This window comes from Mirounga leonina, unplaced genomic scaffold (genome assembly GCF_011800145.1).
Source record: "Mirounga leonina isolate KUSES-001 unplaced genomic scaffold, KU_Mleo_1.0 Mir_172, whole genome shotgun sequence".
NCBI lineage: Eukaryota > Metazoa > Chordata > Mammalia > Carnivora > Phocidae > Mirounga > Mirounga leonina.
The window spans coordinates 6,427,874-6,444,534 of record NW_023270442.1 but is presented as its reverse complement, the minus strand read 5'-3'; the positions used below and the strand labels follow the sequence as shown (position 1 = coordinate 6,444,534).

The window sequence follows — 16,661 nt, the reverse complement described above, 5'->3', positions numbered from 1 at the left end:
AACTGGAATTTAAATAAAAACTTGGAAAGAAAAAAATTAAATCTAAACAAAGTATTTGATGGTTGTGTTTGGACACTTTTCATATGCCCTGAACTTTCTAGGATTGAAACTACTGTGGAGCCTGAGGAAGAGTATGTACTGTAGAATGCAGGATTTTACCCAAGAGTTCCTCACCATTCTGGAAAACCACATCCCCATGGGCAAACTCACTTGGGGAATTTGAATCACTAATAGACCATAGCTTATTAAGACTGTGTTTGGGGTAAATACCCAGTAGTGCAATTGCTGGGTCATATGGTAGCTTAATTTTCAACTTTCTGAGGAACCTCCATACTGTTTTCCAGAGTGGTTGCACCAGTTTGCATTCCCACCAACAGTGTAGGAGGGTTCCCCTTTCTCCGCATCCTCGCCAACATCTGTCGTTTTCTGACTTGTTAATTTTAGCCATTCTGACTGGTGTGAGGTGGTATCTCATTGAGGTTTTGATTTGGATTTCCCTGATGCCGAGCGCTGGGTATTTACCCCAAAGATACAAATGTAGGGATCTGAAAGGGTACGTGGACCCCAATGTTTATAGCAGCAATGTCCACAATAGCCAAACTATGGAAAGAGCCAAGATGTCCATCAACAGATGAATGGATAAAGAAGATGTGGTATATATATACAATGGAATATTATGCAGCCATCAAAAGGAATGAAATCTTGCCATTTGCAATGACGTGGATGGAACTGGAGGGTATTATGCTGAAGTAAGTCAATCAGAAAAAGACATGTATCATATGATCTCACTGATACGAAGAATTCTCAATCTCAGGAAACAAACTAAGGGTTGCTGGAGTGGTGGGGGGTGGGAGGGATGGGGTGGCTGGGTGATAGATATTGGGGAGGGTATGTGCTATGGTGAGCCCTGTGAATTGTGTAAGACTGTTGAATCACAGACCTGTACCTCTGAAACAAATAATACATTATATGTTAAAAAAAAAAAAAGAAGATAGCAGGAAGGGAAAAATGAGGGGGGGAAATTGGAGGGGAAGACAAACCATGAGAGACTATGGACTCTGAGAAACAAACTGAGGGTTCTAGAGGGGAGGGCGATGGGGGGATGGGTTAGCCTGGTGATGGGTATTAAAGAGAGCACATACTGCATGGAGCACTGGGTGTTACACGCAAACAATGAATCATGGAACACTACATTAAAAACTAATGATGTAATGTATGGTGACTAACATAACATAAAAAAAAAAAGACTGCGTTTGTAGTTGCTGTGTTCACACTATCCTACGTAGAGGGTAGACTTATCAAGACTTCATTATTCTTCCCTTACATTATAAAGTGCTTTTCTTTTATTTCTTCTTTAGAATATACTATGGTATTATATTTTTTCCAATTTTGTGAATGGGTAGGTTTTATTAACCATGTGTTTTATTTGTGGATGGGAAGTGGGAACAACAAAATATTAGTTTAAAATGTTTTCATGGGATCTGGTAGAGTCAAAGACCACTGGTCAGTTCTCTTTTCTCGTGGTTATTCAAGTCCTGGAAATGTCCAGTTACCATTTATTCATTGAAGGTGTGGACATACTCACATCTTCAGGGCAGATTCCTCTGCTGGGGCCTTGACCTTTTATTCAAGCTGCCTAGTGGCCATAAATACTCACATGTCTTTCAAGCCTTTCAAGTCAACTTACATTTGTGTTGAACAGATCCATTTGCCACAAAACAGTCCCCTATTTCTAACTCCAGTCAGCAAGGATCATGTGCGCTGGTGACACTATCCAATTAAGTGATGCTTTTCTCACCCTCACTCTGACCAACTGGGACTAGATCATCCTCACTTCTCACTTGGATGGCTGCCACCTGAATTTTCAACTACCCTCCCGTCTTACCCCTCTTATTTTCCATTCCTCACCCTGCTAGGATAAAAATATGATCATGCTCAACCTACTTATAATCCTTCACAGCTACCAAGTGTCCTCAGTGAAGGTTCAAATGGCTGTGTATGGTTCATAAAGCCAGGCAAACCTGGCCCCTGCCTAGCCTCCCTGTCTCATCTCTAATCATTATACTTTATGCTCTAACTAGGTTGAATTCTTTCAGTTTCTTTCTTTCTTTTTTTTTTTTTTAAGATTTTTATTTATTTATTTGACAGAGAGATACAGAGAGAGCACAAGTAGGCAGAGCAGCAGTCAGAGGGAGAGGGAGAAGCAGGCTCCCCACTGAACAGGGAGCCCAATGTGGGGCTCGATCCTCAGACTCTGGGATCTTGACCTGAGCCGAAGGCAGCCTCTTAAACCGCTGAGCTACTCAGGTGCCCCTGAATTTTTTCAGGTTCTTAACATGATATTATCTTTCTTGCCTTTTCTATGTAGTAGATTCCTACATAGAATTTACTAGCCCAGCTCTTTTCTGAGCTCATTATTACTCATTCTCTAGGTATCAGCTTAATCAATACCTCCTCTAAAGTATTTTTCCTTATCCTTTTAATTACTTATGAACTCCCTTGACAACTTATATTTTTCTATTTTACTGTTTCATTGTTTCCATAATTATTTGCCTTTGCCTTTAGACTATGAACTTTGTTATTATTATTATTTTTTAGAGAGGGGGGAGGGGCAGAGTGAGAAGGAGAGAGAGAGAAAATGGAGCAGACTCCACACCTAGTGCAGAGCCCGATGTGTGGTTCGATCTCACAACCCTGTGATCATGACCTGAGCTGAAATCAAGAGTCAGGCACTTAACCAACTGAGCCACCCTGGCGCCCCTGAACTATGAACTTTGTAAGGAAACTTTCTATCTCTTTTAAGATTGTTCTTCCTTCAAATGTTAGCACAGTAAGCACTCAATATATGTTTGGGCAATAAATAAATACATAGCAAATGATAAAATACTTTAAAAAATTATCTCTATGATACATATGTCATATGCAACCAACGTAAGATTTTAATCAGATGATAGGTATGTACAACATGAGAAGCTTCACTTTTATTTCGTTAAAAACATTCTAGTCATGCCTAACTAATGGGTTGCAACTGTAGTTCCAAAAGCACTGTTATGACTGCTCTGTTGATGTGAAAATTGTTCCTAATTAATGATATTTTTAGTAACTGCATTAATTAGGAGGTGGTCACATTTATTTGATTTTTTCCCCCAAATGTTAAAATCCTAGTGGAGCTCTGTGATATTTTATAACTTAAAAACAGTTGGATTTTTCAACTTTATATTACAACAGGAATAATTTAAAAAATACTTGTGCAATGTGTATATGGGTTTGTATTTCATGCATGATGCACCCTTGTGTCATAAATATTGGAGCACTGAAATTCAGTTCATCTAATCAGCATGGTAGAGTCACAATTTTGGAAGAGAACTGAAAGGTCATCTTATGTTTTATGTTGTTCCTTTTCTAATGGTCTACACAAGTCTCCATATTTAAGGCAATCATTGGAAAGAAGCTCTGCTAGAAAGCTTTTCCTTCTGTCAAGTGTAATCCATAAATTCAGCCATTATTTATTGGGTACGTACAGTGTGCTTGTGGTCACTGTACCTGACCCTGGGGATGCAATAGTGAATAATGGTCGTGGCTTCACTACCTCAGAGCATTAGGAAGTTACTCCCTCCTATTGCCTCATCCTCTGCTTTCTCTACCTTCTTCCCTAACTGAAAGTTTGTTCTTCCTCCAGCCTTTAAATCGTGGACGTTTGTGTTCACATGTGCTCTTTATAGGACCAGGAGGTGGTTTCACTGTTCTTTTTTTGGCTTTTCACAGTGTCTTCCAAGCAATTTCACATCCATATTTATCTCAATCGCTCCTTCACTGAAGTCTGCCATTTGGTTATGTTTTTATGCCCCTCCTCCCTGCTCATTCCCTCCTTTATTGAACTTTATTATTATTTTTTTTTATTCATCAAAGTTTTTGGCACCTGACTTGTCAAGCTCTCTCCATACTATCTCTGGCTCTCATCCTGGGCACTTCAGTATCCAAAAACTGATTCATCTGGAGACTCGTTTCATACAGTGTCTTGACCTGCCTCATCTTAATTTTATCTTCTTTTCATTTCAGCAACCCGGTGCTTTAAACATATATTTCTTAAGCCCCTTTAACTACCCAGAGATTACATTTTAAACCCCACAGACTTCTATTCTTCAAATCCTCATTACCATACCATTATCTTAAGTCTCAGGCAAGAGGGTCCTCATTATCGGACCCTGTTTTACTTCTCCTCTGTGTACACCTTCCCGATAGGGTTAGGAGTTCAGGGCAGCTAAGTGTCAGTGCCCACCTGGAGCCCCTCTACTTCTTCCCAGACTGTGTGCTGAGTCAGAAGATGCTGGAATTCCCTGCTCAGGTGTCCTTGATTCTGCTTTGAGCATCTAAACAGGTCCTTCTCTAGGTCATTCCTCTTGACTGTGGCTCACATCAAGATACTGCTCTTTATAGGCCCAAGGTCTGACCAAAAGGCAGTTTGTAGAGAAGTGAATGGAGCTTGGACATGTGAGATTTCATAGTCATATGCATGTAGGCCATACCATCTTGGTACGAGATAAAGCTGGGCAAGGAGAGAAGATGGCAGACTAGGGACTGTGATCTGGTCTTTCCTGTGCTGCCTCTTTTGGTGTGGTGCTCTGATCCTTCCAGGTTGTAGGTTAGTCACAAGATGAGTGGATGTATTTTACTTAACAATTTTCTAGCTCTATTTATAATTTTATATATTTAGGTATATGGTATGTAGGACTTCACTTGTACTTTCACCCCTATACCTCACCAATGTTAAGATGGGGTCTGCCTCCATGCACACATTTCAACTCTACTTCTACCTCTAGTTCTTTTTCCGTAACATCTGTCAGAATTTTTTTTGTTTATTTGTTTGTTTGTTTTGTTTTATATATAAGAATTCCCATCACTTTTTGTATGCACTCAATTCTTCCTTTTTCTATTTGAACTCCTCATTATACAAAACTTGAACTACAGATCACTTTTACTCATCTGCTTTCTTGGCTTTTGTATCCTGCCTTCTGATATATGCGGGATAAAATAATTGACCTGATACATTATTGTACTTCAAATTAATATGAACATAGATGATAGTCTAGGTCCATTTTTGTACTAGCTTAAAGTTAGAAGTTCTTATCATCTATATAAAAAAGATATTAATTTTTATAAAAACAGCATATCAAATGGTTCAGAAATCTTTAGATGTTTTTAGCGTATTTATTTTTATTGGCTAGATGTGGTAGATTTATTGAAAAATCATCCATTTTTTAAACTCTCTTTATAATGCATGCCCTCTAAAACATAATATTATAGTTCCTCCCATTGGGAGGTACCATCTATTTCCTCATCTCTTGGATTTTGGTGGTCCTTGTGATTTACTTTGGCCAATGGAATGTGGCAGAAGTGACACATGTCTGTTCTGAATCTAGGACTCAAGAGGCTGTGTACCTTCTTTCTGTCTCTTTGGATCTTGCCACCACCATGAAAATAAACCCTTAGCTAACCTACTAAAGGATGAGAAACTATCTGGAGAAGAACTGAGTCATTTCAGCCAAGGTTAGCCTAGGTTGTCATGCTCTAACCCTCTAACCAACTTGTCTACTGCCTGCTGATGCCCAGACAAGGCCAACCAATATCAAATGAGCCTAGCCAAGGTCAGGAGAATCACCCAGACTACTTGTAGACTTGTTAGCAACAATAAATGTTTATTTACTTATTTTTTTGCCACTTGTTATTTTGTGTTTGCTTTTTTATGCTTTACGATTACGACAATTGGTAATGGATAACCTATTATGATGATCACTTTTGGGTCATCTTGGGAAGATTATATGCCCAGTTAATCATTCAAATACTAATCTAGGTGTGACTGTGAAGGTATTTTGTAGATACATTTAGCATTTATAATCAATTAGCATTAAGTAAAGGAGAATATCATAGATAATCTGGGTGGTCCTGATTCAATCAATTGAAAGTTCTTAAGAATAGAACTGAGATTTTCCAGTAGCAGAAGAAATTCTACTTGTGACAGCAGCTTCAGCTTATGTCCAGACGTCCTAGCCTGCTCTTCCTGATGGCCTGACCCATGGGTTTGTATTTGCTTAGCCACCACCAAAATCAAGTGAGCTAATTCTCAGCAATAAATCCCTTACTATATGTCTTCTACCACTTCTGTTTCTCTGATGGAACCCTGACTGATATATCTATACAACAAAAAAGTGATCCCTTACACAATTAAAAGAAAGGAAAAGAAAGCGGTAACAAGAGCAACCACTGTTTTAAAATCTTCACATTTAAGTCAGAATAACTTAGTGAGACATTATCACTATTAAGATTATTAAAATTCTTCTGCCTGGAATGTGTGACCTTTTTGGAATCCTGATATAAACAAAAACTGGAGACAACAAAAGCTATCTGACTCTGGATTTAAATGTTGGCCACAAGGTATTGCCCCATCTTATGGGGGCCAAGCAAAGTGCTAGTCCAAGTTTCACTCAATAAATGAGGCTTTCATAAAAATGTCTAAACATCCAATTTACAGTAATGTCTCAAGTTTTCCATTCCCATCTTCTTAATACAGTAATACCCTGGCTCACCACTTAACAGGAGCTGTAGAAAGGGTAGACAGACTTCATCAACATAGAAGGTACACATCAATTCATAACCTTTGCTCTCTGTCTGGGACAACTCTGGAAATGTCATGCCCCATGGCCTTATCCTGACACTTAAACAGCCTCAGGGCACGTATTTTGTAAAAAGCCTTGATTTCCTAGATTTCTACAAAACATTTGATGAAATGATTTTTAAATAAACTCTTTCATCTGTATGCTCATTTCTTAGAGACTATAACTCTCTTAAGAAAACAAGTATCCTGGGGGCGCCTGGGTGGCTCAGTCGTTAAGCGTCTGCCTTCGGCTCAGGTCATGATCCCAGGGTCCTGGGATCGAGTCCCACATCGGGCTCCCTGCTCGGCGGGAAGCCTGCTTCTCCCTCCCCCACTCCTCCTGCTTGTGTTCCTGCTCTCACTATCTCTCTCTCTATCAAATAAATAAATAAAATCTTTAAAAAAAAAAAAAAAAAGAAAAAAAGAAAACAAGTATCCTGTCCTTAAAGTAGGTTCAACTCAATCTGGTGGAAATAAATGTGATAAAGGAAAGACACTGTGTAAATGGTAATTTTAAACCATATGGCTTTTATTTTTATTTATTTATTTAAAGATTTTATTTATTTATTTGATAGGGAGAAACACAGTGAAAGAGGGAATACAAGCAGGGGGAGTGGGAGAGGGAAAAGCAGGCTTCCTGCCGAGCAGGGACCCTGAAGTGTGGCTCGAACCCAGGACCCTGGGATCATGAACTGAGCCGAAGGCAGACGCTTAACGACTGAGCCACCCAGGCGTCCAACCATAAGGCTTTTAAAAAAGAAGTAGGAAAAGTCTGTATGAAAGATATCATGGGAGAGTTTTCATTTTTATCATAAATTTTAGGCTTTTATGTAATTAAGAATTATGTAACTCAACAGTCAAATCCATCTCTCTGATCCTACAGCCTTTGTTCTTAGCCTATAATATTTTGGTGAGCACCTTTGAGTTGGCTGTAGTTTATGTGAAAGTTGTAGACATGACTCATGAATTCTAATTGTATAAGTTTAAGAAGAGTTTCATAGACTTACCTTCTTATTCATTTTGCCTGTCAACCACAGGGGACCTGATAACAACTTGGGACACACAGGAAATACATATTTGAAAGTCTGGGACTAGTTTGGGATAAGCATGTGTCTTAGCATGTGGAAAGTGTTAATAATATATTTTTTACTTCATATTATAAAGTACTAACAAGAGAGAAGCACTAAAAGAAGGAAGAGTAAAATAATATTTTCAAAAAATTGAAAAGGAAAATACGGTAATTATTTGGATTTTGTAAAAGAGAAATGACACATTTGGGATTAGTGCAAAAATGAGATGAACAGAGTATAATATTTAATAATTTTATTTTTTATTTTTTTAACTTTTTATTTAAATTCAAAAAAAGAGAGAATCACAGGTTCAAAGGCTAAAAAGGAAAAGAAAATGGAATGAAAAATAGAGTTGGGTAAACGGAAAATTTCAGTGCCCAGACTACTATGGAAACTAGAAAGGTGTTTAAGGTTCTGAAAAATTTCTGTTGAATTAGAGGAAGAAAACATAAATTATGAAGCAAAAAAGTGAAGTGGTGAATTATGAAAACTATTTTAATAAATTCCATATCCAGACGCCTGACTTCTAGAGTTTTGCTTGGTAACATAGCAAGGTCAGCATTTTCTTTGACAGGTGACTTTGACCAAGTGCTATGGGCTGAATGTTCGTGTCTCTCCAAAATGCATGTGTTGAAATCGAGGTGATTTTAGGAGGTGGGATCTTTGGGGCATAATTAGGTCATGAGGGTGGAGTCTTCATGAATGGGATTGATGCTTTTGAGAAAGAGACCACAGAGAGATCCCTTGCCCTTTTTGCTGTAAGAGGACACAGCAAGAAGTTGTCTGTGTATGAACCAAGAAGCTGGCTCTCACCAGAACTAGAATGTGCCAGCATCTTGATTTGGGATGTTCTAGCCTCCAGAACTATGAGAAATAAATTTGTTTATATGCCGCCTAGTTTGTGGTATTTTGTTATAGCAGCCTGAGCAGAGTAAGGTACCAAGAAATGGGGATAAGGGAAGGAAAAGGATATTACTTTGAGAGTGAATGTGCAATAGAAGGACAGGTGGAAAGATGACCTAAACACTACTATTTGGACATTTGTGTACAGTAAGAAAGTTTTACAAAGTAGTGTGAAAAATCATTTTAAGGAGGCTTGAAGTATCTATAATATTACCAGTTGTCTGGCACTTTTTATGAATTCAACTAAAATACTGGAATTTTGTTGTGTAAATTATAAAAAAATGACTATCAATTTAGAAAAATGTTTAAATAGCACTTGGAAATACAAAGGAAATAAGAAAATGTGTAAATTGTGGAAGAAAAGCAAATAAGCTTTGGAATGTTATCCATATAGAAAATATTGCACATGAAGTTGTAGGTCGTCAATAAATATTTCTGAATGCCTGTAGAAGATATGAGAAAAGAAGGCCTTAAGAAAGTCATAAAGAAACCTTGGGGGGACTGCTCCGGACTGAGGCTGCCCGAGTGAGGCTCCCCAGGTTGCTCTGTCCACCAATTCATGATTTTCTGCCGTTTCTTGGCAAAAATGGCAACTAATGGTGCTGTTCTGAAGAGACTGGAACAGAAGGGTGCAGAAGCAGATCAAATTATTGACTATTTAAAGCAGCAAGTTGCTCTTCTTAAGGAGAAAGCAATTTTGCAGGCAACTTTGAGAGAAGAGAAGAAACTTCAAGTTGAAAATGCTAAATTAAAGAAAGAAATTGAAGAATTGAAACAAGAGCTAATTCAGGCAGAAATTCAAAATGGAGTGAAACAAATACCATTTCCATCTGGTACTCTGCTGCAAGCTAATTCCACAGTTTCTGAAAATGTGATACTAGACCAATAACAACTATAACTTCTGGTGCCAAAGAACAGATAGGAGGAGGAGCAGAAGAAAAGAAGATGAAAGAGAAAATTGAAGTGAAAGGCGAGAAAAAGGAGAAAAAACAGCAGTCAGTAGCAGGAAGCGCTGACTCTAAGCCATTAGATGTTTCTCGTCTGGATCTTCGAGCTGGTTGTATCATCACTGCCAGAAAACACCCTGATGCAGATTCTTTATATGTGGAAGAAGTAGATGTTGGAGAAACAGCCCCAAGAACAGTTGTCAGTGGCCTGGTGAATCATGTTCCTCTTGGACAGATGCAAAATCGGATGGTGATTTTACTTTGTAACCTGAAACCTGCAAAGATGAGGGGAGTAATATCTCAAGCAATGGTAATGTGTGCTAGTTCACCTGAGAAGGTTGAAATCTTGGCACCTCCTAATGGGTCTGTTCCTGGAGACAGAATTGTTTTTGATGCTTTTCCTGGAGAACCTGACAAGGAGCTGAATCCTAAGAAGAAGATTTGGGAGCAGATCCAGCCTGATCTCTTTTTTTTTTTTTTTAGTGAGATTTCATTTATTATTATTTTTTTTATTCTTATGTTAATCCCCATACATTACATCATTAGTTTTAGATGAAGTGTTCCATGATTCATTGTTTGTGCATAACACCCAGTGCTCCATGCAGAATGTGCCCTCCTCAATACCCATCACCAGGCTAACCCATCCTCCCACTCCCCTCCCCTCTAGAACCCTGTTTGTTTTTCAGAGTCCATCGTCTCTCATGGTTCGTCTACCCCTCCGATTTCCCCCGCTTCATTCTTCCCCTCCCGCTACCTTCTTCTTCTTCTTCTTTTTTTTTTCTTAACATATATTGCATTATTTGTTTCAGAGGTACAGATCTGAGATTCAACAGTCTTGCACAATTCACAGCGCTTACCAGAGCACATACCCTCCCCAGTGTCTATCACCCAGTCACCCCATCCCTCCCACCCCACCCCCCACTCCAGCAACCCTCAGTTTGTTTCCTGCGATTAAGAATTCCTCATATCAGTGAGATCATATGATACATGTCTTTCTCTGTTTGACTTATTTCACTCAACATAATACCCTCCAGTTCCATCCACGTCATTGCAAATGGCAAGATCTCATTCCTTTTGATGGCTGCATAATATTCCATTGTATATATATACCACATCTTCTTTATCCATTCATCTGTCGATGGACATCTTGGCTTTTTCCACAGTTTGGCTATTGTGGACATTCCAGCCTGATCTCTTTACTAATGATGAGTGTGTAGCTACATACAAAGGAGCTCCCTTTCAGGTGAAAGGGAAGGGAGTGTGTAGGGCTCAAACTATGACTAACAGTGGAATAAAATAAAATACTTCATTTACTGAACTACATTGGAGAAAACTTTAATAACAATAAAAAGAAATATATTTGTCACTTGTACCTAAAAAAAAAAGAAACCCTGGGGGAGGCAAGGAGAGAGGTTGGGAAGGAGAACGTGAGGCTTGTGAAGATGTGGAGCAAAACAGAAGTGGGACTCAAAGGAGTGAAATGAAATGAGGAAAAGGAGACAAAGTCATTGCTGAGTTCAGACAAATCAGAAAAAGCTCAGACATTGTTTCATTATTTTCTAACTAATCCGTTAAAGAAAATAACAATCATGGAACGTGCTTACCGTCAGAAGGGTGTTTTGAGAAACCCATGAGCTCACACTTTTTTTTAGTAGTTGGCAGCAAGATGAAGGGAAAAGCGTGAAGTGTGAATGAGGAAGCAATGAATTCTTACAACTTTAGGTTTTCCTTTTTTCTTTTTTTAGATGCATTTGAGTTTCTCTGAGTTCTCCCCATGATCTCTCGGCCGTGTGAACACTGGAGGTGACAAGACCGCTGTGGCAAAAGTGTAACAGTTCAAAGAGGCAGGAAGCCAACCTGGGGGTCACGCTGTGGAAACAACTTTGATTTTTAATTACTAGGGACATTTTTCAGCTTTGGTTTTTCTTGTAGTCCATATGAAAACCTTCAAACATTTTCTAAATCTGGATTAGAGATAACCTATGTCTCTAGTGATCTGCTACATAAGTTGGCTCGAGAGGGTCGATTCATACAGCCAGCAGTATATACTATGAACAATATGTGTTCAGTATCCAATGGGCGCTGGAATGCTGGTCTATGAGCTCGAGTATATGGCTGGCCAAATCAGAGATTCCATCCCTGATTTAATGGGATTTTGAGTCCAATAGGAGTGGCAGGTGCTAGTCACAGAACACAGAACATGCAGTTATAAGTGATGTAAGTGCTATGAATATAAAGGATTTGGGACAACGACACTCTGTAACAAGGAAGTCCAATTGAATATGGGGGTGTCAGGAGGCTTTCTTGAGGAAATGACCTTTGAGCTGAGTTCTGAAAGACAAGTAGGAGCCATTTAGGTAAAGGGGGATATCAGAGAATGTTCTATGATGGATAGGCAAGGGTAGAAACAAGACGCGATGGAAAAAAAAATCTTAATGCACTAGAGACTCTTAATGCTTTAGGCTCTGTAATTATTATTAAAAATGCTATATTAATTCAACCTTTTATACCTTATAGAGTGTGGTAGAGTGATGTAGTGAAAATGAGCAGACCTCAGGAGGCCTGGGGTGAATAATTTTGGGTTCTATGGCTTCCCGATCAACCTCTGGGTTTCCTACCTAGATAGAGAGGGAATTAGATTAAATGACCCTTTGAAGTACATTTCCAGTTATAATATTTGGTTCATGCAAAGGAATTCTGGATTAACAGTAACTGGCATGGGTTTGTGTATTAAGAAAAATCTAAAGTTTGTCGCAAGTATTACATTATTAGCCCATAATAAAGAATCTGGTCTTGATGAAGCTGCTACTCCAGGTCTCTGTAGCTCCCCCAGCATGTCCATGGGAGACAGTACTTTAAATGTCACATAACCAAGAGTATCATTGCAGAAAAACACTGGTCAATACACTTATTCACTTAATAAATATTAAGTGACCACATTTGCAAAGCAATAGAATTGAATCAGAAAGGATTTCTGCTTTGGACTGTTGAATGCATATTGAGAAAATTCTCCTGCACACAAAAAGGAATTTTTATCCTAAACTATTTGCTCAGAGTGGCTTCAGTCAAGCACTGGATACATTCATTAGGTAGCATTTAGAGGAAAATGATTGTTTGCTTGAATACTAGCCTGATTTCACGATTTGGGGATCCTGATCTTAACATGAAAGACAAAAGATCAGATACCTCCCAGGTACTATTACTGTGGGGACTTTATTTGAATAAAAAAATCTTCAAATGACAAGCTTATTCTTAATGATACTTTTTATTTTATGTACATAAATAATTAGCAAGATGATAGTAAATATTACCAGTTTTATTTATTTCTGACATTGCTCCTCATGCACTTACTGATGGTGATAAAGCATTTAATTGTAACAGAGGTAATGCTTCAGTAAAATCATAGTTTTTAAAGTTCTTTTTAGTGCCACTCTTTTTTTACTCCTGTTGATGAAAAAATCTTTTTATCTTTTTATTTTTTCTGGGCTTCAAATGAGTTAGGGGAACGGTTCCAGAAGAGCAAAACAAATATCATTTTCCATGAATATCTGGCTCGTAAAATTGAGTTTTGGACAGCTTATATAGAAAAAGCCTCTTATGTCTGGGATTTGTCACCTTTGAAGATGCTAATCCTGATGTGCTGGACGTCATAAAGAGACAACAAAGGAGGGGGAGATTCTGTGTCCCTCAGTGGCCAATTTTAGTGCCAGTTCCCTTCTCCAGGACAGGTACTCGGATTGCACATTTGGTAGGTCTTAGAGTTGCTTTTTTCCTTTTTGCATTCAGAGAAGGTGACCTTATGAGTGGGAATAGACAAAGGAATATTTTAGAGATGTGCAGATTTCTTCTGGAAAATTCAGTTCTATCCAGATAGCATGACAACCATTTGTTTTTTAATCAAAGCACAAGATTAAGGGAGATTATCTTGTATTTTCTTTTTTCTTTTTAAAAGCTACACTGAAGAATAATTGACATGTACCTGGAGAATCCTATCATTGATGTGAGTCACAGTAATCCACACCTCCACGAAAAGTTAACTTGATCTTGGTGTTCTTGATCAATGTATAGAATGAGGGAAGTGATGGCTCTGTTTTCCTCTCATTTGGCTGCAACTCAGCTGGGACGTTTTGTTCAGCCTGAAGCACCAGACTTTGAGAGAAATATTGACAAACTGGAAGATATTCAGAGCAGAGAGGATCAGAATCGTAAAGGGAATTAAAACCATGACAGAAGAGCCTCCTCAAAGGAATTGAGACAGAATCCATAGAAGAGAAGACTACAGAGGAATTTGAGGGCTCCTCTTCAGTAAACCAAGAGCTTTCACATGCAGGAGGCATTGGATTTGTTCCTTGTAGACTTACAGTTTCAGACTGGAATGGAAAAGAAGGAAATTTCCAGGAGAATTATTTGAGATTAATGTAGAGAAGATTTTTCTATTAGCCAAGTTGCCTAAAGATGCTTTGGACTAACTCTGGAGAGAAGGACCTTGGGATGTAATAATTGCTATATCTGTAGGAGTGTCGGGATGCTAAAGATGTCGGGATTTAACATCAGAAAATCACAATATCAGCAGCCCTTAGAGTCCCCTTTCCACTCCAAATGTGTCTATAAAGTCAAAATCTGGTTGTCTGGCCACAGAGCATCACTGTGACATTCATCCTTAATCATATGTCTCCAATGTTCCAAGTCCCTGAAACAGTGTTTTTCCTCAGATCTTTAATAAAAATTAAACTTTTTCCTAGCCATGTTATACACAAATAACTTGAGTAGTCAACATGCTTATCTCTACAACCCTTTCATATATAAACACCCTAAAATATCGCTTGGCTCTAGTCTATTTTGAAGTAAATTAGTTTATTTTAAATGTGGCTAGCTAGATACAAGGCCAAACATTTTATTTTTTAGCAAGAATATACTGCAGTAATTCCAGTGGTCATTCCAGGAAAAATGCTGTCGGTGACAATATATTAGCCCAATCACAGACTGGTGGTGATTTTAGAAATCTAATCCACTTGAATTTTAAACCTCAGAACGCAAGAACTCATGCTGATAGAAAAGCCCATGTGAGCCCAGACACAGTAATGGTCACCTTTGTTGTCATTCCTTTTGCCACCTGACACTGTTGCGGGGTGGCATCTTCTGCATCACCAGGCAGCATGCCCCAGGCCGCTCAGAAATGGGTATCTTTTCTGACAATCATACCAACTTGCACTCCTGTCTAATGAGCCCAGATATTCCTACAGAGACTACTGTCCTCCAGACTGTGGCATAGTGTCCACCTTCTCCCGGAGTTCCCCACTGGGGCATGGCGCAGGAGCAGAGCCCGGGGCTCCACCATTCCTGACCCACCTTCAGTGTCCCCAGTCATGCTCCTTCTGACTCCTCAATTAATCTCAGTCACTTCTGCCTCGGGTTCACCTACTCATCATCCTCCGATGGCCTGAAACCTAACTGCTTATGTGTAGGAGGTGGTGGTGGTTGGGCTCTTGGTCAGGAAGTAAAGACTTTCTCCTGCCTTTGGAAACACAATGCTGTCCTCTATTTGCTGGTGTGGTGCTAACATCCCTCCCTCCTTCCCTCCCCTTCTTCCTCCCTCCTTTCCTCCCTTCCTTCCTCCCTCCTTCCCTCCCTTCTTCCCTTCCTTCCTTCCCTCCTTCCTTTCCTTCCCTTCCCTTTCCTTCCTTCCCTTTCCTTCCTTCCTTCCTTCCTTCCCTTTCTTTCAACTTACTCTCTTGTATATTTTTGTCATATGTGAATTATTATGTCCCATATTCTGTGATTACATGTGACATTTTTCACTTCAACTCCTCAGTGTGTGTGGGAACACATCATCGTGTCCAACAAATCTTACTCTTTTTCGATGCTGTGAAGGATAACTAAAAAGCCATACTATAATTGTGTTTTCAAATAAGTTCATATTGTATCAGTTTATATACAATACTCTGGTCCTTCATCTTTCTAATAACCTTGGAAAATCTTTCATTTGTCTGGTGTCTGAACCTGACTTTACCAATTCGGATGCAGCTTACAGCCATTAACCCAGTGTCCAGCACCTAATAGTAAGAAATCTCTCCATTCTCTCTCTCCACATACAGACACACACACACACACATACACATATACATACACACAATTAACACAGTATCACACACTTATATAGAAACTGTATCTATCTAATATATGTACGTAAAATATGCATAAATCATATGTAGATAATATATGTAAATGAATAAAAGAAATAGTAATTATGTTGATTGGAAAAATATTATCTACTTAAAAATACTCTGTTTTAATTTATTGATTGTTCTGGTTACTTTAAAAATATGAAGTTTATAGATTATGGAATGAATGTCTCATTTCCTAGTATTCAATTTCAGCTATATCATTAATACCATAACGTTTAAGTGAATTTTTGCACAATGTTAGTATTTTATTTTATATTTTTTGTTATCTTTCCCTACACATTCATGAATAAATCTTTTCTTGAAGTAATAGGTTTAATTTCTTAAAATACATAAACAAGAAAATTGAAATATGTATTATGTGTAAATTCATGTTTCCAGTCATCTTTTTTCCAGTTTCTGTATTACAATTACCACTATATTTTTTTGCGGTCTCTTCATTTTTAATGTAGAAATAAAAGTGATTATCTGGGGGCGCCTGGGTGGCTCAGCTGGTTAAGCAACTGCCTTCGGCTCAGGTCAGGATCCTGGAGTCCCGGGATCGAGTCCCGCATCTGGCTCCCCGCTCGGCTCCCTCTGACCCTCCCCCCTCTCATGCTCTCTCTCTAAAAAAAAAAAAAAAAAAAAAAAAAAAGTGATTATCTGTGCAATTTGAAACTATTTATTGTATCAAAATAAAAAAATGTGTGCCTTGATAACGTGATTGTCATTAAACCAATAATTCTCTGGTCATTTAGCATTATTAAACAAGCTTTACTGTATTACTTCAACAAGTTTCATCTTATATATTTTCATTGACTAGGATTAATGTCCATATGTGAATATATTAATACGAAATGATTACAGCATTTATTTTGAGATATTAACGATAAATATTAATTATAGCTGTGGAAAAGCTGAGATCTCA

The 16,661-nt window shown here is 38.4% G+C and overlaps 1 protein-coding gene across 1 annotated transcript; it reads left to right on the top strand.

Annotated features, from left to right (window-relative positions):
- The first annotated feature begins 9,135 nt into the window (after positions 1-9,135).
- Positions 9,136-10,942, top strand: LOC118018874 (aminoacyl tRNA synthase complex-interacting multifunctional protein 1-like). The gene is given in 3 exon segments (XM_035017679.1): positions 9,136-9,497; positions 9,500-10,024; positions 10,754-10,942. Coding segments are annotated over 3 exon segments (957 nt in total). The 5' UTR covers positions 9,136-9,184; the 3' UTR covers positions 10,873-10,942.
- The last annotated feature ends 5,719 nt before the right edge of the window (positions 10,943-16,661 follow it).